General features: G+C 42.4%; 7 protein-coding genes across 7 annotated transcripts in view; 3 read left to right on the top strand and 4 right to left on the bottom strand.

Moving 5' to 3' along the window:
- The window catches only part of LOC116459919 (uncharacterized), a 42,250-nt gene extending 42,248 nt beyond the window's left edge, over window positions 1-2 (top strand). Inside the window, exon 3 of the mRNA XM_032140678.2 lies at window positions 1-2. This exon is cut by the window's left edge and continues 376 nt beyond it. The gene's annotated coding sequence lies outside the window, so the exon portion shown is untranslated.
- LOC116459904 (histone H4) lies at window positions 1-407 on the bottom strand. Its single transcript, XM_032140664.2, has one exon. It carries the CDS (start codon window positions 347-349, stop codon window positions 38-40), a length of 312 nt encoding a protein of 103 aa, XP_031996555.1. The 5' UTR covers window positions 350-407; the 3' UTR covers window positions 1-37.
- Window positions 408-8,626: 8,219 nt separating this feature from the next.
- Window positions 8,627-9,351, bottom strand: LOC116459899 (histone H2B type 1-M). The gene has a single exon (XM_032140660.2). The coding sequence runs from the start codon at window positions 9,326-9,328 to the stop codon at window positions 8,948-8,950; it is 381 nt and encodes a 126-aa protein (XP_031996551.1). The 5' UTR covers window positions 9,329-9,351; the 3' UTR covers window positions 8,627-8,947.
- Window positions 9,352-9,588: 237 nt separating this feature from the next.
- On the top strand, window positions 9,589-10,073 carry LOC116459910 (histone H2A type 1-J). Its single transcript, XM_032140670.2, has one exon. The coding sequence runs from the start codon at window positions 9,630-9,632 to the stop codon at window positions 10,014-10,016; it is 387 nt and encodes a 128-aa protein (XP_031996561.1). The 5' UTR covers window positions 9,589-9,629; the 3' UTR covers window positions 10,017-10,073.
- Window positions 10,074-13,542: 3,469 nt separating this feature from the next.
- LOC116459879 (histone H3.1) lies at window positions 13,543-14,922 on the bottom strand. Its single transcript, XM_032140635.2, has one exon. It carries the CDS (start codon window positions 14,891-14,893, stop codon window positions 14,483-14,485), a length of 411 nt encoding a protein of 136 aa, XP_031996526.1. The 5' UTR covers window positions 14,894-14,922; the 3' UTR covers window positions 13,543-14,482.
- A 1,103-nt stretch (window positions 14,923-16,025) lies between these two features.
- Window positions 16,026-16,788, bottom strand: LOC116459882 (histone H2A type 1). Its single transcript, XM_032140640.2, has one exon. The coding sequence runs from the start codon at window positions 16,750-16,752 to the stop codon at window positions 16,360-16,362; it is 393 nt and encodes a 130-aa protein (XP_031996531.1). The 5' UTR covers window positions 16,753-16,788; the 3' UTR covers window positions 16,026-16,359.
- Window positions 16,789-17,016: 228 nt separating this feature from the next.
- Window positions 17,017-17,484, top strand: LOC116459898 (histone H2B type 1-F/J/L-like). The gene has a single exon (XM_032140658.2). It carries the CDS (start codon window positions 17,052-17,054, stop codon window positions 17,430-17,432), a length of 381 nt encoding a protein of 126 aa, XP_031996549.1. The 5' UTR covers window positions 17,017-17,051; the 3' UTR covers window positions 17,433-17,484.
- The last annotated feature ends 4,812 nt before the right edge of the window (window positions 17,485-22,296 follow it).

Here is a 22,296-nt window from a genome sequence, read left to right as displayed (position 1 = left end):
GCCCTGAAAAGGGCCTTTTATTGATAGAAAAGGACGTTCAACCGCCGAAACCGTAGAGGGTGCGGCCCTGGCGCTTCAGCGCGTAGACCACATCCATGGCGGTGACCGTCTTGCGCTTGGCGTGCTCTGTATAGGTGACGGCGTCCCGGATCACGTTCTCCAGGAACACCTTCAGCACCCCGCGGGTTTCCTCGTAGATGAGGCCGGAGATGCGCTTCACACCGCCGCGACGAGCAAGGCGCCGGATGGCTGGCTTGGTGATGCCCTGGATATTGTCGCGCAGCACCTTACGGTGGCGCTTAGCGCCGCCTTTGCCCAGACCCTTCCCGCCTTTGCCGCGGCCAGACATGATGAGCAAGACAAAGCCTCACACAACGCCTTGTGAGGACTCTGGCCTGAGGCAGCGCCTTTATACGACAGTTGGCGGACCGAACTGAGAACCTGAAAGAAGTCGGCGAGAAGTCCCGCCCCGGTGGGGGAGGGGAAATCTAAAGGGTCAAACCGAAATAGGGAAAAAAAAAAAAGCGAGCTTCTTGTTTCCGTGTTCTGAATTTTGTAATGCGCAAAATATTTTGTTACCACGTTATAAGGCTTTAAAAAATTGCTTTTGAATGCAGAAGATATACATCAATACTGTGGGGAATACCAAAAAGTGACCGGGCTCGGTGGCTTACGTCTGTGATCCCATTTTAGGAGGCCGAGGTGGGAGTGTACCTGGGCGTCAGGAGTTTGAGATCTGTGTGAGCAAAATAGCGAGACCCCATCTCTACCAAGAAAACAATTCAATTAAATTAAAACATTAGTCCAGCATGATAGCGCTTACACTTTAGGAGACACTCTTTTTTAAAATATATTAAAAAAAAACAACAACAACCGGTAGAGTAACAACAGCCTGTTATCCCATTTTCCCATCACACAAAGAGCTCTACTGCTAGCTAATAAGATAATTTGGTGAGCAGAAAAATACACATTTTTTCCTACAAAATGTATGCAGTATATGGCATTTTACAACTTCGCGCTGTTTTAATCAATTTCCCTTATTTAAAGAGTTTACAAAAAGTGATTTTAATGTCTGCTTATTATTTCTTCTCCTGAATTCTCCCTACTACAGTGTTAACCAATTCCTTAGGAATTTATTAATCAACCAGATTTTTTAAATAATTCATCTTTTCCCTGCTAATTAAGTACCACCTTTAACATTATACATACTCAGAACTATTACCAAAATTCTATTCTGTCTATAATTTAATCAAGGTGGTTTGCCAAAGGGAATCTATGTTTATGGTTAAAAATTTAGAAAATTCACATTAGGAAAAATTTTAAAAGCAGTAATTTATATCTGCTTAATATTCCATCATAAGAATTTTCTAGGTCCACTTTCACAGTACTTCTAGTATTTAGCAATAATGTGCTTTCTAATTTTCTTTTCCTAATTAAAAGGAGAACCATACAAAATTTACTTCCTGAGGAAAATGTAGAATTGAAGCGCTTTGTCACAAAGGATGCAGATTTTAAGGTATTTTGATGACTGTTACATTTTCCTCAAAAGTTTTATTCCATTCACTTTTGCCAGCAGTAACTGCTGTGTGTTTACCAGCATTGAGAATTATGGTTTTTAAATTTAATGTTACGTTCAGAATTTACTTTTAGTTTTGTTTATTGAGTCTTGAGTTAATGAACTAGTTTCCCAGCAAGATTTATTAATTTGTTTATAAGTAATAAATTGTCATCTTTAATATAAGCTTATTTAGGCCAGGCTCGGTGGCTCATGCCTGTAATCCCAGCACTTAGGGAGGCTGAGGCAGGCACGTCACTTAAGGTCAGGACTTGAAGACCAACCTGGCCAACATGGTGAAACCCCGTCTTTACTAAAAATACAAAAAATTAACTGGGTGTGGTGTCATACGCCTGTAATATCAGCTACTCAGGAGGCTGAGGCAGGAGAATCTCTTGAACCTGGGAAGCGGCGGTTACAGTGAGCCGAAATCACACCACGGCACTCCAGGCTGGACAACTGAGTGAGACTCCATCTCAAAAAGAAAAAGAAAAGAAAAAAACAAAAAACCTAAAAACTTTATTTTTTCCTGTAAAAACCGGCCACAAAGAAATTATTTGACTTACCTTGTTTGACTGTAAGGTGTAAGACCGCCGTTCCAGAGAGGGCCCTGCCCCATACACAAAAGAAATACTATACAGAGTGTCCAAGAAGAATCTAGACAGGCCTGACTGGGTTTCCCCACTCAGTCTCTTAGCATTAGATCATACTCCTATGTCCAATCATATTTCTACATAGCTGTCCATACTTTGTTGAACCTAAGCATAAAAATGGACAATTTCCCCTGTATCTTTAGGTCTTCATTCTGAAGGCTCCTGTGTACATGTTAAATAAATGTGTATGCCTTTTCTTCTATTAATCTGCCTTTTGGCAGTGATTTTCAGTGAAGCTTCAGAGTACAAAGGGGAAGCTTTCCCTGGGCCCCAACAAGTTCAATCATATGGTCAATGATTCAATCAATCCTGCCTACATAATAAAACCCTCATTAAAGCTCTGGATACCAAGGTCAGGGAGTTTATTGGTTTGTGAACGCATAGATATCCTAGGGAGGTGACTCCTGGTTCCACATAGAGATGGCACAGAAGCTTTGCTTTCAGGACCCTTCTAAGCCTTGCCCTATGTGTCTCTTCATCTGACTAGTCCTGATTTGTATTCTTTATGATAAAACTATAATCATAAGGATAGCACTTTCTATATTCTATGAGTCATTCTAGCAAATTATTGAACATGAAGGGGTAGTGGGAATCCCTGGATTTGAAGCCAGTTGCTCAGAAGAGCAAGTGGTCTGGGAACCCTACTTGCAGCTGGCGTCTGAAGTTGGGACAGTCTTGTTAGGAAATGTGCCCTTTAACTGGTGAGGTTCGGCTAACTCCAAATAATCAGTGCCTGAACTGAATTGAGGTACATCAGTTGGTGGCCAAATAACTAGAAAGCAATTCATGTACGTAGTTAAAAATTTAGGAAATTCAGATTAGGCAAACTGAAAAAATATCTATAAATCACAGTCCAAAGATTATCCTATTAACTTTATGATATCTATCTACTGCAATAGTCATCTTTTCATACAGTTAATATTTTTTACATGCATGGATACACTGTGAAATTCTTTTAACTCTAAACAAAGTGTAATCTTGATAGAATTTAAAATGTAATTTTTTTGTTTTTCAGTGTTTCCATGTAAATATTTACTTTGGAGAATAGTGAGGAGCTCAGCCTCTGCAATCAAACAAACCTAGACTTAAATTGTGGCTTTGTTGCAGACACTTTTGCTGTTTTTGTCTTAATTTCCTCATCTTTTTAATGAGAGTAAAGGCAATAAGAGTTACTCCACAGGATACTTTAGGAAATAAAGGAGATAATTGAGAAAACTGGCTAGACTAGCTTAGTAGATCTCACTAGTCATATATATAAAATTTATATTTACTATTAATATTTTATTGATATTCAATTACTTAACTTTTTGTATAGATTTAAATTCACATTTATACTATTTGCACTAGTCAAAATAAAGTACTTAACAATTTTTATGTCATTTAAATTTCTAATATATTTGAATAAATGCTTAGAGTTTTATGTTTTGATATAACTTCTAAACAGCTATTAGAATATATGAATAGCTAAAATAAAAATCAAATATAATCAAATGAAGACTGTTTTTTTTTTTTTTGAGACAGAGTCTCACCCTGTCACCCAGGCTGGTGTGCAGTGGCTCAATCTCAGCTCACTGCAACCTCCACCTCCCTGGTGCAAGCGATTTTCCTGCCTCAGCCTCCTAAGTAGCTGTGCCACCAGGCCTGGCTAATTTTTTGGATTTTTAGTAGAGATGGTGTTTCACCATGTTGGTCAGGTTCGTCTCAAACTCCTGACCTCGTGATCCACCCACTTCGGCTTCCCAAAGTGCTAGGATTACAAGCGTGAGCCACCGAGCCCAGCTGAAGACTCTTTTTGAGGCCTGTTCTTCATTTTCCACTTCAAACATCATCACAATATCAATAAAGAGAATATGTTTATACATACAGTTAAAATCAAGACATACATAGTAAATAGATTTAAGATATGAAAGAAAAACATTGGAAAACCAAGAAGATACCTAAGAGAGTAGAAAGTTTGTCAAAGTTTGTCATTAATTTTGTCAGGAAAACCTGGTTTTCCTGGAAGCCTCATGCAGGGGAGGAAAAAAAATATTTTCCCTCTACACTTCTGAGTTCTCAGCTAGAGCCCTTGTGACAAAAGACAGATTAAGAAGAGAAAAACAAACAAGTTTATTAACATGTGTACAGCACATGTCACAGGTGGGAGTACCCAGAAAAGAGTAACTAAAAAATGCGACTTAAAACTCCAGTTTATATACAGCATCTTTAATAAGATCAATAAGTTTTTAGAGAAATTAGAAGACAAAGGAAAAGGATTTTGAGTTTCTAGGAGTAACAAATTGTGGGAAGGCAAATATATAGGAAACTAATGGTATTAAAGGCTGGTTAGTAAAGTTGTTATGCAGATTGCTCTGGTACCCTCTCCAGGCTGATGAGAGTCTGATGTCATCTTTGGTGATTAATTTTTGTCCTTTCTGGTAGAGAGGGGAGGAGAGACACCTCTGTACATTTATGTCCTGCTTTTAGGCAAATAGGGAGAGGGCAGAGAGTTTTCTTGTATCTGCTTCTTCTTAGTTGCCCTCAACTCAAATATTCTTTATGTCAATGTGGTATATTTTGGGGTGGTGTGTCATGCCACCCTTCACTCAAAAAAAGCTAATCTCTACCCAAAAAGAGAATCCGGCGGTGGCTCACACCTGTAATCCCAGTACTTTGGGAGGCTGAGGCAGGCGGATCACGAGGTCAGGAGATCGAGACCATCCTGACTAACACGGTGAAACCTTGTCTCTACTAAAAATACAAAAAATTAGCCGGGCATGGTGGCGGGCCCCTGTAGTCCCAGCTACTTGGGAGGCTGAGGCAGGAGAATGGCTTGAACTCAGGAGGTGGAGCTTGCAATGAGCCAAGATCGCGCCACTGCACTCCAGCCTGGCTGACAGAGCAAGATTCCATCTCAAAAAAAAAAAAAAAAAAGAGAGACAGAATCCTTCCCCTAAAAGGAGACCCTAAGTATCTGCCCTTACCCCTTGCCTAGTGTGCCTGCCTTTATTCAAAACGTGAGACTCAAAACTTATTCGAGTGTTACTCTTTTATTGTCTCACAATAAATCCAAGCCCATAACCATCTCTGGTAGGAATTAGTCTTTTTGAGACACTTCACTGTACTTACAAGCCTAAAGACAGAAAACTAGATTTTTTTTTCTTTTCAAAGAATTTAACCCTTGCTTAATAATAATCAGCTGTGACATTTGGATTTAAGTGTGAAGTTGCTAACAAACATAGCACTCCTGGGTAGAATCCACCCAACCATGACCATGAACCTCCAAGTCATAGCTTGAATGTACCCATTGCATTGAACGGCCTCTACTTTTTTTCCAAAAGCCCAAAGGCCTCTGTGCTATTTCTGTCTCATTTAAATTTAAGCTTCTTGGCCAGGTGCAGTGGCTCACGCCTGTAATCCTAGCAGTTTGGGAAGTCGAGGCAGGTAGATCACTTGAGGTCAGAAGCTCAAAATCAGCCTGGTCGGTGAAACCCTGTCTCTACTAAAAATATGAAAAAATTAGCCGGGCGTGGTGGCAGGCACCTGTAATCTCAGCTACTTGGGAAGCTGAGGCAAGAGAATTGCTTGAACCCAGGAGGCGGAGGTTGCAGTGAGCCAAGATCATACCACTGCACTACAGCTTGGGCAACAGAGCAAGACTTTGTCTCAAAAAATAATTAATTAATTAATTAAAGCTTCTTTTTTCATTTTTATATCCATTTTTTAATTTCCCTCATAAAGATATATGTTACATTACATTGACACATTATATCCACCTTATTTTGTAGGGTCACCATTGATCTAGGCACTACAGGGGAAAAAAAAAAGAATGAAACCCAGTCTGCACTCCACATGACTTGTAAAAACAAGATATAGTCATCAACACATCCAATATTGGCTTACACAGTTTCATGCTATAACAGTGGGTTAGAGTTCTCCAAGTGTATGGTGAAAGCAAAATCAATTACTGTATGGGTAAAACAACTCAAGAAAGAACTTTTAAATATTGTTTTGCTAAGTATTCTGTGACCAAAATGTGAATTTTATCTCTTCTAAAATGACTGTACATACATATAAAGACTGTGTCAACTCCAAAATTCTGTTTTGTTCTATTAAAAATTAAAAATGGGGCAGGGCACAGTGGTTCACACCTGTAATCCCAACATTTTGGAAGGCCAAGGCAGGAGGATCACTTGAGCACAGAAATTTGAGAACAGCCTGGGCAACATGGTGAAACACTGTCTCCACCAAAAAATACAAAAATTAGCCCGGCGTGGTGGCCTGTGCCTGTAGTCCCAGCAACCCAGGAGGCTGAGGTGGGAGGATTGTTTGAGCTTGGGGAAGCCAAGGTGCAGTGAGCCGAGATTGTGCCACTGCACTCCAGCCTGGGCAACAGAGTGAGACCTTGTCTCAAAAATAATAATCATAAACAATTTTGCCAAGATTTCTGGATAGTATTTTCCTAATTTTTTTTTCTTTTAGATGTAGTCTTGCTCTGTCACCAGGCTGGAGTGTGGTGATGTGATCTCAGCTCACTGCAACCTCTGCCTCCTGGATTCAAGCAATTCTCCTGCCTCAGCCTCCCAAGAAGCTGGGATTACAGGCGCACACCACCACATCCCGGTAATTTTTGTATTTTTGTAGAGATGAGGTTTCACCATGTTAGCCAAGCTAGTCTCAAACTTCTGACCTCAAGTAATCCACCTGTCTTGGCCTCCCAAAGTTCTGGGATTACAGGCATGAGCCACTGCAGTCAGCCTAATTTTTTAAAAAAATTTTTTGAGTTTTAATTTGTTTCTAACATGATACTCATGTATCAAGAATAGATGCTTCATCTAATGAGATTGTATTGTTCGGGCTCAGAAACCGATTCCGCAAAATATGGAGCTTTGACATACTGAAGAAGAATACTCAAGGTCTTTCGGACCTTCCCCCATTCCTGTCTCTCATTTCTCTATCTGAAAGCACAGAATGAAGTTGTTCTCTGAGATTCCCTTATCTCTCTAAAGTGTAGACCTGCCAAAGAAGAAAACAATTACCTCTGGTCCCTTCTCTGAGTCTTCATTAACTGAAAACTCATATCGCAAGAAGACTGAAGTCTGTCAACACACTGAGACAAACCTTTGTCACAAACCATTGTCTGGTCTGTGGGCCAAACAGACTTTGTCCTAGGCTGTTATGTTATTCAAGCCTATTGAATTCCCCTAAAAATCACTTAATACCCCTCTAAAATCATCCATACTTCCCCAACTCCCTTTTCCCTAAGAAGAAGGGTATGTAATCCTCTGTATTCTATTGCATGGGGCGTGGGGGGGAGGGAGAGGCAGTAATCACTGTTTCTCCCCCATGCACATTAATACATTTGTATGCCTTTTCTCCTATTAATCTGCCTTTTGTGAGTTGATTTTTCACCAAACCTTCAGAGGACAAAGGGGAAGTTTTCCTTTGGATTCTACAGTTTCAATAGACAACCAAAAGTTAAAGTTAAAGTTGGGAATTATTTAAATATGCTTCACTCTTTGAATGTGTTATTCTTACTTAATCTATTAACATGTTAAATCTATTTAACATCTATTAAATCTTTGCTAACATTATAATTTATTGAATGGAATCCTAAATTGGAAATTCTTAACATAAATCACACACGTTTTAGAAAATATTTTTCAGGTTGGGTTTCTTTAAAGAAGTGTGAGGATTCAAAGGCTCTGGAAAAGCAATCTCAGTGCAGATGCCTTTTGAATCCTTCCAGGTATCTGAGTTTTCTCACAATTTTAAAAATTGATTTAAACATAACTAGAATATTTCTGGCAATTTAACTATAACACATCTAGAGAACACTCTCTAGGTATTTACAGTGATATTAAGAGCAATTATTTTTTCCAGTTCATTTTCACTCACTGCAACCTCTGCCTCCCAGGTTCAAGCGATTCTCCTGCCTCAGCCTCCTGAGAAGCTGGTGTTACAGGCACGTGCCACTGCATCCGTTTAATTTTTTGTATTTTTAGTACAGACGGGGTTTCACCACGTTGGCCAGGCTGGTCTCAAACTCCTGATCTCAAGTGATCCGCCCGCCTCTGACTCCTAAAGTGCTGGGATTACAGGCGTGAGCCACCGCGCCTGGGCTAACCCTCCATATATTTATTTATGACTTTACCTATAACTTCTGCTTCCCTAAAATGTATGAAACAATTGCATTCTGACTGCCTTAGAACCACTTCCTCATGGTCTTGGGGGTTTTATCTTCCCTAAGCCACGGTCACTCATGCTTGCTAATAATCCTCTTTAAAATATTTTGGGCCGGGCGCAGTGGCTCACACCTGTGATCCCAACACTTTGGGAGGCCAAGGCAAGTGGATCACCTAAGGTCAGGAGTTCGAGACCAGTCTGGCCTACATGGTGAAACCCCGTATCTACTAAAAATACAAAAATTAGCAGGGCCTGGTGCCACACGCCTGTGGTCCCAGCTACTCGAGAGGCTGAGGCAGAAGAATCGCTTGAACTCGGAAGGTGGAGATTGCAGGGAACCGAGATCGTGCCATTGCACTCCAGGGTGGGCAACAAAGTGAGACTACACCTCAAAGAAAAAACAAACAAACAGAACACATGTATACGTACTTTTTATGTACGAAGCGAGTCCCAAAGGGTACCTAACGGGAGACAAACTTAACAGTGAACTGGCTCTTTCTTGAGAAACGTGGACGGCTCTGAAAAGAGCCTTTGGGGTGTGGGTCAGGGCGGACCTGTGACTGCAGCCAGAGGCTCACTTGGAGCTGGTATACTTGGTGACAGCCTTGGTGCCCTCGGACACGGCATGTTTGGCCAATTCCCCAGGCAGTAATAGGCGCACGGCCGTCTGGATCTCCCTCGAAGTGATGGTCGAGCGTTTGTTGTAATGCGCCAGGCGTGACGCTTCTCCGGCGATACGCTCAAAGATGTCGTTGACGAAGGAGTTCATGATCCCCATAGCCTTGGAGGAGATGCCGGTGTCGGGGTGGACCTGCTTCAGCACCTTGTACACATACACAGAGTAGCTCTCCTTGCGGCTGCGTTTGCGCTTCTTTCCATCCTTCTTCTGAGCCTTGTTAATGGCCTTCTTGGAGCCCTTTTTAGGAACTGGAGCAGATTTGACTGGTTCAGGCATGGTGAAAAACAAAATAAAAGATAACAACCCTATAGCTGTTTCGTCCTCTTTATTTAAACGCTATTATGCAAATTAGGAGTAGAATAGGTCAGTGCTTATTGGTGGTTATCCTTGGATGACGTCAGACGCCAGTTTTGCCCAATCAAAATAGGTATCCTGCATAATCGAGTCCTATTGGTCTAAATAAAAGTAAAATGTTAGCCAATTGCACAGCTTCCTTTTCGCGCCCAGTAGAGCTATAAAAAGTACGTTTTTCCACTTTCATCTCAGTTCTTGGCTGTATAGATACAGGTCTTTTGCCATGTCTGGGCGTGGTAAGCAGGGAGGCAAAGCTCGCGCCAAGGCCAAGACCCGCTCTTCTCGGGCCGGGCTTCAGTTTCCCGTAGGCCGAGTGCACCGCCTGCTCCGCAAGGGCAACTATGCCGAACGGGTCGGGGCTGGAGCGCCGGTGTACCTGGCAGCGGTGCTGGAGTACCTGACCGCTGAGATTCTGGAGCTGGCTGGCAACGCTGCCCGCGACAACAAGAAGACTCGCATCATCCCGCGTCACCTCCAACTAGCTATCCGCAACGACGAGGAGCTCAACAAGCTTCTGGGCAAAGTGACCATTGCACAGGGTGGCGTCCTGCCCAACATCCAGGCCGTGCTGCTGCCAAAGAAAACTGAGAGCCACCACAAGACTAAGTAAAGACCGAGTTGATAAGCGCATAAAAACAAAGGCTCTTTTCAGAGCCACTTCAACAATCATAAAAAGATGACACGAGTCCGTTTTCAGCTGCTTCACCACTCCACAATACACTCAGGATGTTTCGGTTTTAGTCTTTAACCTGTGTACGTTGCCAGAATTTTAAGGTTTTTTTTTTTTTTTTTTTTTTTTTTAGTCCTTAATGTAGATATTAACAAGGTAAACGTTTGGTAACGCGTATTTTCAGGGGTTTTTCCCTGGTGGCCAGGTTGGTCTCACACTAGGCCTCCCAAAGTGCTGGGATTACAGGCGTGAGCCACTGCGCCAGGCCAGTCTGGTATCTTGAAGGCATTTTACTGGGACACAACTTTGACAAAAGTTAAAGCATCTTACTGGGAGTTACATAGATACTGGTGGGTTTTATTTATGATTCTAGGAAACTCACTGGGCTGTGAGGAATATAGCATAGTATTCGGTTTTTAATATGCTTACTAGAAAAAGTATATGGATTGCTACTAGACAGTATATTTCTCTACAGTTTTACAGTCTGGATTGAAAACTGAGGGTAGAGTCCTCAGCCGTATTTCTTGGCCTGTAGGAAAGGAGCTGCTCGACGGGTATGTTTAAACAAAACCAGAAGGCCGTGTGCGGTGGGTCACGCTTGTAATCCCAGCACTTTGGGAGGCCAAGGCGGGCGAATCACGAGGTCAGGAGATCGAGACCACGGTGAAACCTCGTCTCTACTAAAAATACAAAAAATTAGCCGGGCGTGGTGGCGGGCGCCTGTAGTCCCAGCTACTCGGAGAGGCTGAGGCAGGAGAATGGCGTGAACCCGGGAGGCGGAGCTTGCAGCGAGCCGAGATCGCGCCACTGCACTCCAGCCTGGGTGAGAGAGCGAGACTACGTCTCAAAAAAAAAAAACAACCCCCCACAAAATCAGGCAGTTTCATGTTTACCAATGTATACATTGGTCATGTGTTGTTTTCTATTTTTAATTTTTGCACTTACAAGAGTTTGAAATAAAAAAGAAAATTGGCCTTAGAAGTCTTCCAGTTAAGGGCCTTTCCAAACACCTACATGTTCTGCAGTGACCCAATAATTACATGTATATATGTTAGTGTACTGCTAAAATCACATGTTAATAATAGTTAACTTCATTGTATGTGTTCTGATATTTTTCTGTTTAATTCTGTATGCAATTAACCTTTTTATACCTGGGTGTTATGTTACAAATGTATCCTGTAAACACAATTAGTAAGTGAGTTAAATACTTACTAACTGCTGGATAAGTAGATGGCCAAGCATAGTAGTCCAAGCTGGTGATGTTCGATGGTAAGGATGGTTCTGAATATTTATTAAGTTGATTCCAAGAGCACTAATGGGTGAATACCTACAGTCGGAAAAAAAAATATCTCTACTGAAAAAATCCAAAGGCTATTTTGAGAATAGTGAGGTCAGTTCCTCATGTTATCCTTTTTTTTTTTTTTTTTTTTTGAGACAGAGTCTCGCTTTGTCACCCAGGCTGGAGGACACTGGTACGATCTCGGCTCATTGCAACCTCCAACTTCTAGACACAAGCGATTCTCCCAACGCAGCCTCCTGACTATCTGGGACCACAGGCGCATGCCACCATGTTTGGCTAATTTTTTTTATTTTTTGGAGAGATGGGGTTTCGCCACATTGCCCAGGCTGGTTTCCAACTCCTGGACTCAACCACCTCGGCCTCCCAACGTGCTTGGATTACAGGCATGAGCCACCGCGCCCGGCCTGTTGTCCATATTTCTGTATGGGCATGTCAAGGTCCTTTTATTTTGGGCCTTGAAAAGGATTGTTATGCCACTTATGAGTTTTGCCATCTCAGGAAATTCAGACATAAGAATTATGTCCTTTTTTAAAAATTTATTTTTTGTTTGTTTTGTGTTTTTGAGATGGAGTCTCCCTCTGTCACCCAGGCTGAACTGCAGTGGCGCGATCTCAGCTCACAGCAACCTCCACCTCCCGAGTTCAAGCGATTCTCCTGCCTCAGCCACCCGAGCAGCTGGGACTACAGGCACATGCCACCACACCTGGTTAAATTTTTTGTATTTTTAGTAAAGACGGGGTTTTACCATGTTGGTCAGGCTGGTCATGAACTCCTGACAAATGAGCTGAGTTGGACGGTTGCCAGACTATTGTAATTCAGTACATGGAGTGTTTTGAAAAGACATAGAGTATTCATTTCCACATAACTAGAACTACTCACTGTCCCCTAAATAAATAATTCCTCATGTAATCATAACTGGAAATTTAACTGGGAGTATATTGGCTGCATATCTCCGGGAGAGGATGCCCTACCCAGACAGCAAGAGTATTGATTAGTACATACCAGGCAGTCTCTGTGTGAGCCCTTCCTGATTTATTACTAGCTCTTAGTTTCCCAGCACAGAAAGAAGGAATGCACTACTTAGGCACTCAACAATACCCATCGGTTTAGCATTTGGGCCCCTAAATGTCCTAGAGGCATTGCTTCCCTCCAAAATAGTGTATCTTCCTTTCCAGAAGAAAGCTAATTTCTGAGAGGGGAAAAACTCTGTTTTGTTTTGCTTAGGGTGTTGATTCCAATTAAAAGTATTAAAGCATTATTTTAATTTGTAAAATATTAATCATAAATTATTTATATTCCTAAATTCCATATATGTGGAAATAATGAAATCATGAACCCACACACAAGAATATGAAGATGAGCAGATTGTGAGTGTTACAGTAGTGATCTTGATATCAAATTTCCAAAAAAGTGTATTAAGAATGTAAACAGGCCGGGCGCAGTGGCTCACGCCTGTAATCCCAGCACTTTGGGAGGCCAAGGCGGGCGGATCACGAGGTCAAGAGATCGAGACAAGCCTGGCCAACATGGCGAAACCCCATCTCTACTAAAAATATAAAACAAAATTAACTGGGCATGGTGGCGGGAGCCTGTAGTCCCAGCTACTCGAGAGGCTGAGGCAAGAGAGAATGGCATGAACCCGGGAGGCGGAGCTTGCAGTGAGCCGAGATCCTGCCACTGCACTCCAGCCTGGGCGACAGAGGGAGACTCCGTCTCAAAAAAAAAAAAAAAAAAAAAAAAGAATGTAACCAATTCTAATAACCGAAGATACATAAATAGCCAACTGAAACAAGATAGAGGATTAAAACTGCTTTTTAAAACTCAGTGTAAAACTACTATGATGTTTCCACTTACATCCTTAGAAGCTAAGCTAAGGAAAGACAGAGATGATAACACACATACACAAGTCAATTTTCCAGGGAAAATCTTGAATATTTATAAGAATGCTAGAGAGCTCACAGAAGAAAAGTTATAGAAACCTAGCATTCTGAATACAAGAATGGATGAGGTAAGGGCTTTCATGGCCCACAAGAAGCTGATTTGAGCACATCTACCAAGCTGATGTATTTCTTTCATTTGAGATTTTCCATGTGGGTATGTTTCCTTACTGTTATATACCCATGCATTCATTCATTTATCCAACAAATACTGATCAAAAGCTCCTACGTTACTGTAGATATGCGAGTAAACAAAAGTTCCTCCTCTCATGAGCCTGTATTTAGGAACACACAAGCAATACATCAGCAAACTATGGTACAGCATATAGTGACAAATTCTAGGGTGAAAAAAATAGGTGGGGATTATACAGATTTTATTTAGTCATACAAAGCCTCAATGAGATGGTAGCATTTAAGCAAAGACTCAAGTATTTTATCCTGTGCTCAAAAAAACTACCACAGGCTTACCTACAAGGCAGTCTTATTTTGAATACTCCTGACAGTTTAAAGTTTTAGCCACTGTCAGCAGACGTCAGAGAAAACACTTTCTCTCACACACACGTATTTTTACATAGGGCTTCAAAGGGAATTTTCTCTGGTGGGCTTTCTCCAGACGACTTTTAATCCCCAAACCATCTATCATTAACTACATTTAAGTGGTTTAAGCAGGCCCAAGATCCGGCTTGAAAAAATTCAAAAAACACTTAACACTGCTTAGGAACGGGGGTCAGGGGGAGAATGTTTTCACTTTAGCCAGCAATAAGCTACATTAACCTGAATTTTTCCAACTTCAATACAACCTTAGTTTTATCCTGGCATGTTGGCAAGAAATATACACACACCACAGTACAGGTTAGCAGAAAATTAGAAGCACCTTCCGGTCAAAACCGGGCTGCGGACATGGGCGGGCAATACACGAAGGAACTTTTGGCTACAACCCAATGCTTACGGAAAAATGCCGGATATTATTAGATGTTAAGACTCCCAAAATTAGCATTTAAACAGCGATAGGCTGTTTTACGAACAGATTGTACAACGTCTGGAAATGGGCCTATCTACTACAGGCAAAACAAGTACCAAGAATTCCTCAGAGAAACAGATCTTTTGAGCGCGCATGTGGGTGGCTCTGAAAAGAGCCTTTGGGTATGTAATAGGTGACTCCTTGAGACTCAAGCCCTCTCGCCGCGGATACGACGTGCGAGCTGGATGTCCTTGGGCATGATAGTCACCCGCTTGGCGTGGATGGCGCACAGGTTGGTGTCCTCAAAGAGCCCCACCAGGTAGGCCTCGCACGCCTCTTGCAGCGCCATCACCGCGGAACTCTGGAAGCGCAGGTCGGTCTTGAAGTCCTGCGCGATCTCACGCACCAGACGCTGAAAAGGCAGTTTTCTGATCAGCAGCTCGGTGGACTTCTGGTAGCGGCGAATCTCGCGGAGAGCCACTGTACCAGGCCGATAGCGATGGGGCTTCTTGACACCGCCGGTGGCCGGAGCGCTCTTCCGAGCCGCCTTGGTGGCCAGCTGCTTGCGCGGAGCCTTGCCGCCGGTGGACTTGCGAGCAGTCTGCTTCGTACGCGCCATGCCTCCAGAGCTAGATTCACTTGAGAAAGAGAAAGCTAGCCGCTCATTTATAGTTAGAGTCTGAAGCTGATTGGACAAAAGTATGCTAAAGGCCTACCCAACAGTAACCGGATTGGCCAAGGACTCAAATTTTTGTTGTTCACCAATTCCTCTGACAGTCTTAGCAGTTCATGGTCTCCATATTTTATTTTCTATTTTCGCTATACAGTTGTTCACTATACTAGCGATTTCCAGTGGAAATAAATTACAGCAATATAAGTAATTTACACTTATCTAGGAGCAACATTGTAACAAAACAAGAAAAAATTAATTTTTAATATTTTGCTTAATCCAATATAGCCAACATATTTCAATATGTTATCGAAATTAAAATTGTTAGGTATTTTACACCTTTTGGCACTGACTTTTCCAAATGCAATGTGTATTTTATATAAAATTCATCTTATGGAATTTCCAATGATCACTATCCACGATTGGCTAGTGGCTACAATACTGGACAGGACAGCCATATACTCCTGTCCCCTCAATTTCCTATCTTTTGGCCACTTAAATTTTAAAAACTTGTATTTTTATAACCAAGAAAACTGGTTCGCATGAGAAATTCAAGGCCTAAAAATGTCAAAGAAACAACCTTATGTGAACTTTTCAATTTCAGATTAAAGTAATTCCATTGCAGCTTATTTTTCTAATACTCTAGAAACGTAATTCATTTTCTCTTAAGAATCTATTCCATTCGTACATCCAGATCTGATTAAGTCAGATGAAAAACATCAAGTCAGATATTTTAAAAGTGGAATTTACCACGCTCAAACAGTCATCTCTATACTGAGAAATCAATTTGTGTGGCTGGGGGTGAGAAAGCTCGGGAAATCTTAATTTCAATGAATTTTCAGAAAATGCTTCAAAGAGAACTACCTGGCACCAAAAGTAACTGTTCTAATTAATCTAATAATTATTCTCAACTCAATCATTAATGTTCAAATGCAATTATACTGATTCGAGAGATATTTCTCAGAAAGGAAGAATCCAAGTCGTTGATCTAGATTTGGATTGAACGTCGAATACTCGGTTTGTCATTTACCAAGACCCAGAAAACATCTGGCCCCAAAGCAGACATGTTTGCTTCTCAACAGACTAAAAGTAAAACCCGACAGTGAACCATATAGAATTCAACATACTTGGATAATGCCAACTTAAGAAAAACTAAATTTTCTTCCACTAAGCTTAAGATGAAGGCTGTTTAATACTTTTAATGTTATCCAGGCTTTTTAAAAAGCTAACGAGATTGTCACTACCTAACCAAGACACCGAAGACTGATCTACGTAACCTTTGGAGTGGTTGATAAGTAGGCAAAGACGAGAAATCATGTTAAACATAGTGCTCAGTTCTTCACGAAATTGTAGGTGGCTCTGAAAAGAGCCTTTGGTTCCTTTGGAATTGAGTTGCTGCAAACTAATCCAGGCTTCTACTTGCCCTTCGCCTTGTGGTGGCTCTCGGTCTTCTTGGGCAGTAGCACGGCCTGGATGTTGGGCAGGACGCCACCTTGTGCGATGGTCACTTTGCCCAGAAGCTTGTTGAGCTCCTCGTCGTTGCGGATGGCCAGCTGGAGGTGACGCGGGATGATGCGAGTCTTCTTGTTGTCGCGGGCCGCGTTGCCAGCCAGCTCCAGGATCTCAGCGGTCAGGTACTCCAGCACCGCTGCCAGGTACACCGGCGCTCCAGCCCCGACCCGCTCGGCATAGTTGCCCTTGCGGAGCAGGCGGTGCACTCGGCCTACGGGAAACTGAAGCCCGGCCCGAGAAGAGCGGGTCTTGGCCTTGGCGCGAGCTTTGCCTCCCTGCTTACCACGCCCAGACATGACAAAAGGACTGTATCTATACAGTCAAGAAAGACTGAGATGAAAGCAGAAAAACGTACATTTTATAGCCTCTACTGGGCGCGAAAAGAAAGCTGTGCGATTGGCTAACGTTGTATTTTTATTTAGACCAATAGGACTCGATTATGCAGGATACTTATTTTGATTGGGCAAAACTGCCATCTGACGTCATCCACGGATAATCACCAATCAGCAGAGACCTTCCCCCTACCTCGGCCACATAAACTATATAAAAACAGGAGACCAAGTTCTTGTTTTGGTTTTGCCAGTATTGTTTCATTATGCCCGAGCCGGCCAAGTCTGCTCCCGCCCCGAAGAAGGGCTCTAAGAAGGCAGTGACAAAGGCCCAGAAGAAGGACAGCAAGAAGCGTAAGCGCAGCCGCAAGGAGAGCTACTCCGTGTACGTGTACAAGGTGCTGAAGCAGGTCCACCCCGACACCGGAATCTCTTCTAAGGCCATGGGAATCATGAACTCCTTCGTCAACGACATCTTCGAGCGCATCGCAAGCGAGGCTTCCCGCCTGGCGCATTACAACAAGCGCTCGACCATCACCTCTAGGGAGATCCAGACCGCCGTGCGCCTGCTGCTTCCGGGGGAGCTGGCCAAGCACGCGGTGTCGGAGGGCACCAAGGCCGTCACCAAGTACACCAGCTCCAAGTAAATTCTCAAGCTCTTTTGTCAAACCCAAAGGCTCTTTTCAGAGCCACTCACTATTATCTAAAGAAGAGTTGGTTCGCTCTTCCTATCGCTGGGGGGAGGGGTCATAAATCATTTTGTTGATCTATCCACTAAATTAATCTAGCTCTTTGAAAGCCTTTTAAGGTGAAATGTACGAGGTATGTGCATATAGCTGCCAACACCATAGAGGGTCCGACCTTTGCGCTTGAGGGCATAAACTAAGTCCTTAGCAGGGACTGCCTTGCCCTTTGCTCGTTCCGTGTAAGTCAAGTGCATCCGGGATCACGTTATCCGGAAATTCCTTGAGCATCCACGGGTTTCTAAAAAGATGAGACCAGAGACGCGTTTGACACCGCCGGGCCAGGCTCCAGATGGTGGGTTTGGTGATGCCTGGATGTTGCACAGCAACTTGCGGTGGCGCCCCCTTTACCCAATCCTTTCCCTCACTTGCGCAACCAGACATGATTTTAAGGCACGAAAAAGACCCGAGGTAAAAACCAAAAACAGCACTAGGGAAACAAGGCTGGCGTTTTTAATCTTTCCGACTAAATTGGAAACTAGAGGGCTGGGCGCGGTGGCTCATGCCTGTAATCCCAGCACTTTGGGAGGTGGAGGCGGGCGGATCCCTTGAGCCCAGGAGTTCGCAACCAGCCTGGGCAACATAGCAAAACCCCGTCTCTGCAAAAAGGACAAAAATTAGCCAGGAGTAGTGGCGCGCCCCTGTTGTCCCAGCTACTTAGGAGGCTGATGTTGGAGGATGGCTTGAGCCTGGTAGGTGGAGGTTACAGTGAGCTGAGATGGCACCACTGCACTCCAGCCTGGGCGATAAAGCCAGGCCTTGTCTCAGAAAAAAAAAAGTGAGGGATCAGTAAAAGTTAACACCTTGCCTTCTCCTAATTGTCAATGCCTGCTAGCAAAAGATGCCAAAGCAGATTTTTAAAAGTTTTTCTTGCTTTCACCCAAACCCAACTGTTTTTCGTATACTATTTACCATCCAATTTACTAACATTTATTAAGCATCTACTATTCACCATAGGCCAGTCATAGTATTCTGCTATAGGAATGGAAAATCCTGAATAAGCCTGCCAGACCTTAATTCTCAATCACTGCTGGTGGCCCCACAAATTGGTAGTGCTTTCATAAAGGAAAATTTGGTAATGCCTGTCAAAATTTTAAAATGCACCTATCTTTACATCAGAAATTTCACCCCTAGGAATTTACTATTTTTGAAAATATGCAAAATAATATATGCAGGGGTTTTCAGCAGCACTGTTTGTAGTATAAGACTGAAGCAATTTGATTAGCAATAAATTACAGTATATCATTCTATTTAGTAAAAAATAAGAAGGCTCTTTTTCATAATTATTTACTGCTTATTATGTGCCAGATAATGTCCTAAAAAGCTCTCTACATACATTAAATCATTTAGCTTTCATAACAACTTTGTGATAAATTACTGTTTTTATACCTGTTTTACAGATCATAAAATGGGGGTTCAGAGAGCTTGAGTAAATTGCCCAAAGTGTGAAATTGTACAGTGGGAAAGTTATCAATCAAAATGAAATCACTAATGTTAAGAAAATCCTGACACATAGAGCCAAGAAAGGCCATAAAGAGAAGGTTCTCATGCTTGTATGCCTAATAACAAAAACTATCACAAAAGATGGTAAGAGCCACAACCATAAACACAGGCCATCAAAACCTTACACACAAAAAAATACTTCTACAAGACCATTTGCCCAACAACTGCCTTCCCAACCTTGGACTGGCATTGCCCTTATTATTGTAACCCTCCTCATTTTTTTCTTTAAAAATCTTTGTCTTCCTTTACCTCCTTGAATACACATGTACTTTATAGCATATGGATTCCCATTACAATGCTTTATTCCCAAATAAATGTATTTTTCTTTAGAGAGCCTGTATGTTTGTTACTTAGCTTGGTAACAGGTAATGAGTAGTGAAAACATGATTCAAAACCAGAGTCTGGTTTCAGAATCCCTATTTATAACCAGTGTATACTATACGGCTTCTCCAGGTACTAATAATGGAATGATCTCCAAAATTTGCTGTCAAATGCAAAAAAAGCAAGATACAGGATAATGTGCAGTAGAATTTTGTGTGTGTTTGTGTGTGTGTATAAATGTAAAATATTTTTGGAAGGATACTGGATAAATTGCTAACAGTGGTGGCCTCTGAGGAAACAGAAAGTTGGATGTCCTACCGACAGGGATGGATGGAGGATCTTTTCATTGTAACCTTCTTATGGTCTTTGAATTTTTAATCCTAGGTGTGTATTGTCCATCCATAAAAAAAAAAAATAGTGTAAAGAATCACTTCACTTGATTATCAGTTAAACCCACATTATAAGATGATAAATGCTACAGTAGAGATATGAATAAAAAGCCTAAGGAGAACAGAATAAATAATATTATGGGTGGGAGTGGGAAGAGTGCTAGGCAATAAGAAAATGGGTGTCACCTTCAAAAAAGCAGAAATATTGTGGTGTGGCTAAAGTCAGGGGTAGGCAGAAGGGAGCACCTACGGGGCTGAGCAAGTAGTCTGTGACTGTGCTACACCAGTGGCCTCCTTCTGTATCATGGCAGGCTTCTCAAAATGAGGACTTCAGGATAAAACTAACTAGATATAATCTGAGAAGGACTTACTAAGTGAGATTCTGAAATACTATACACATAATTCCAGATGTCAATTTAACACTATTTGTTTAAATGTTACTTAAATAACATTTATTTAAATGAGCATACTCAAGTTATTTGTTAATCTAGCAGTCATAGAGTTTTCTCTGTTAGTCAGACCATGTGGGAGAAAAAGCAAAAGAAAATACCATTAGTCTCTTTTAGACTCTTACAAGTATTTATCACCAGTTAAAAAGAGATATGTCGGGCCGGGCGCGGTGGCTCACGCTTGTAATCCCAGCACTTTGGGAGGCCGAGGCGGGCGGATCACGAGGTCAGGAGATCGAGACCACGGTGAAACCCCGTCTCTACTAAAAATACAAAAAATTAGCCGGGCGTGGTGGCGGGCGCCTGTAGTCCCAGCTACTCGGAGAGGCTGAGGCAGGAGAATGGCGTGAACCCGGGAGGCGGAGCTTGCAGTGAGCCGAGATTGCGCCACTGCACTCCAGCCTGGGCGACAGAGCGAGACTCCGTCTCAAAAAAAAAAAAAAAGAGATTAAAAGAAAAAAGAGATATGTCAAATAGAACATTGTTTTTTGTTTTGTTTTGTTTTTTTGAGACGGAGTCTCACTCTTGTTGCCTAGGCTGGAGTGCAATGGCGTGATCTGGGCTCATTGCAAGCTCCGCTGGGTTCAAGCAATTCTCCTGCCTCAGCCTCCTGAGTAGCTGGGATTACAGGCATGCCCCACCACACCCGGCTAATTTTTATACTTTTAGTAGAGACAAGGTTTCGTCATGTTGGCCAGGCTCATCTTGAACTCCTGACCTCAGGTGATCTGCCCGCCTCAGCCTCCCAAAATGCTGGGATTACAGGCGTGAGCCATGGCGCCCGGCCCAAGTAGAACATTGTTACCATCACAATATATAACTAAATAAGCCAATGAATCAAAATTGCACACTGAATAAATATGTATCTATGGGATATTCAACAGTGTCTAATATTTGGACATTTTAGAAAACGCTTTTCAAGTTAAGTAATGCTCTGCAATTAACTTAGAACAAACTATTTGGTGGCAGTTTTGGATACTGGTACTACTATGATCTGAATGGTTACCCTGTAAATATTTATGTTGAAAACAAAAACAAAAAACAAATACTTGTGTTGAAGCATAATCCCCAATGTGGTGGTATTAAGAGGTGGGGCCTTTGGGAGGTGAAGAGGTCGTAAGGATGGCGTCCTCATGAATGGGATTAGTACCCCTATAAAAGAGGGAGCTTGTTCACCCCCTATACCATATGAAGTTGCAGCAAGAAGATGCTATCTATGAAGCAGAGAGTGAGCCTCATTAGACATAGAATATGGTGTCTCCTTGATCTTAGACTTCCTAGCCTTTAGAACTGTAAGAAGTAAAATCCTGTTATTTGTTAGTCACCTAGTTTAGTGTATTTTTTTACAGTGGCCCAAACAAACTAAGATGCAAAACTCCATATTGAACAGGAGAGAGAAAATCTAACACATCAGATCACATCCTTTGACTATCTTTGTGAAGGAGAATTGTAATTCCCTAGCTTCAAGGGAGAGAGACCATGCCCTTACATTTGTGTGTGTGTGTGTGTGTGTGTGTGTGTGTGTGTGTGTGTGTGTGTATGATTTTGTTATTTAGGATTTTACAGGGCCAAGCACGGTGGCTCCTGCCTGTAATCCCAGCATTTTGGGAGGCCAAGGCGGGCAGATCACCTGAGATTGGGAGTCTGAGACCAGCCTGACCAACATGGAAAACCCTGTCTCTACTTAAAACGCAAAATTAGCTGGGCGTGGTGGCGCATGCCTGTAATCCCAGCTACTCAGGAGGCTAAGTCAGGAGAATCGCTTGAACCAGGGAGGTGGAGGTTGCAGTGAGCCGAGATGGCGCCATTGCACTCCAGCCTGGGCAACAAGAGTGAAAGTCCGTCTCAAAAAAAAAAAAATTATAGCCAGGCGCGGTGGCTCATGTCTGTATTCCCAGCACTTTGGGAGGCCGAGGCAGGCAGATCACTTGAGGCTAGGAGTTCGAGACCAGCCTGCTCAACACAACATGGTAAAACCCCGTCTCTACTAAAAGATTTTTTTTTAATTAGGCAGGCATGGTGGCATGCGCCTATAATCCCAGCTACTTGGGAGGCTGAGGCAGGAGAATCGCTTGAACCCGGGAGGTGGAGGTTGCAGTGGGCTGA

This window comes from Hylobates moloch, unplaced genomic scaffold, assembly GCF_009828535.3.
Source record: "Hylobates moloch isolate HMO894 unplaced genomic scaffold, HMol_V3 SCAFFOLD_20, whole genome shotgun sequence".
NCBI classification, from domain to species: Eukaryota; Metazoa; Chordata; class Mammalia; order Primates; family Hylobatidae; genus Hylobates; species Hylobates moloch.
This window is presented reverse-complemented; position numbering and strand designations above follow the sequence as displayed.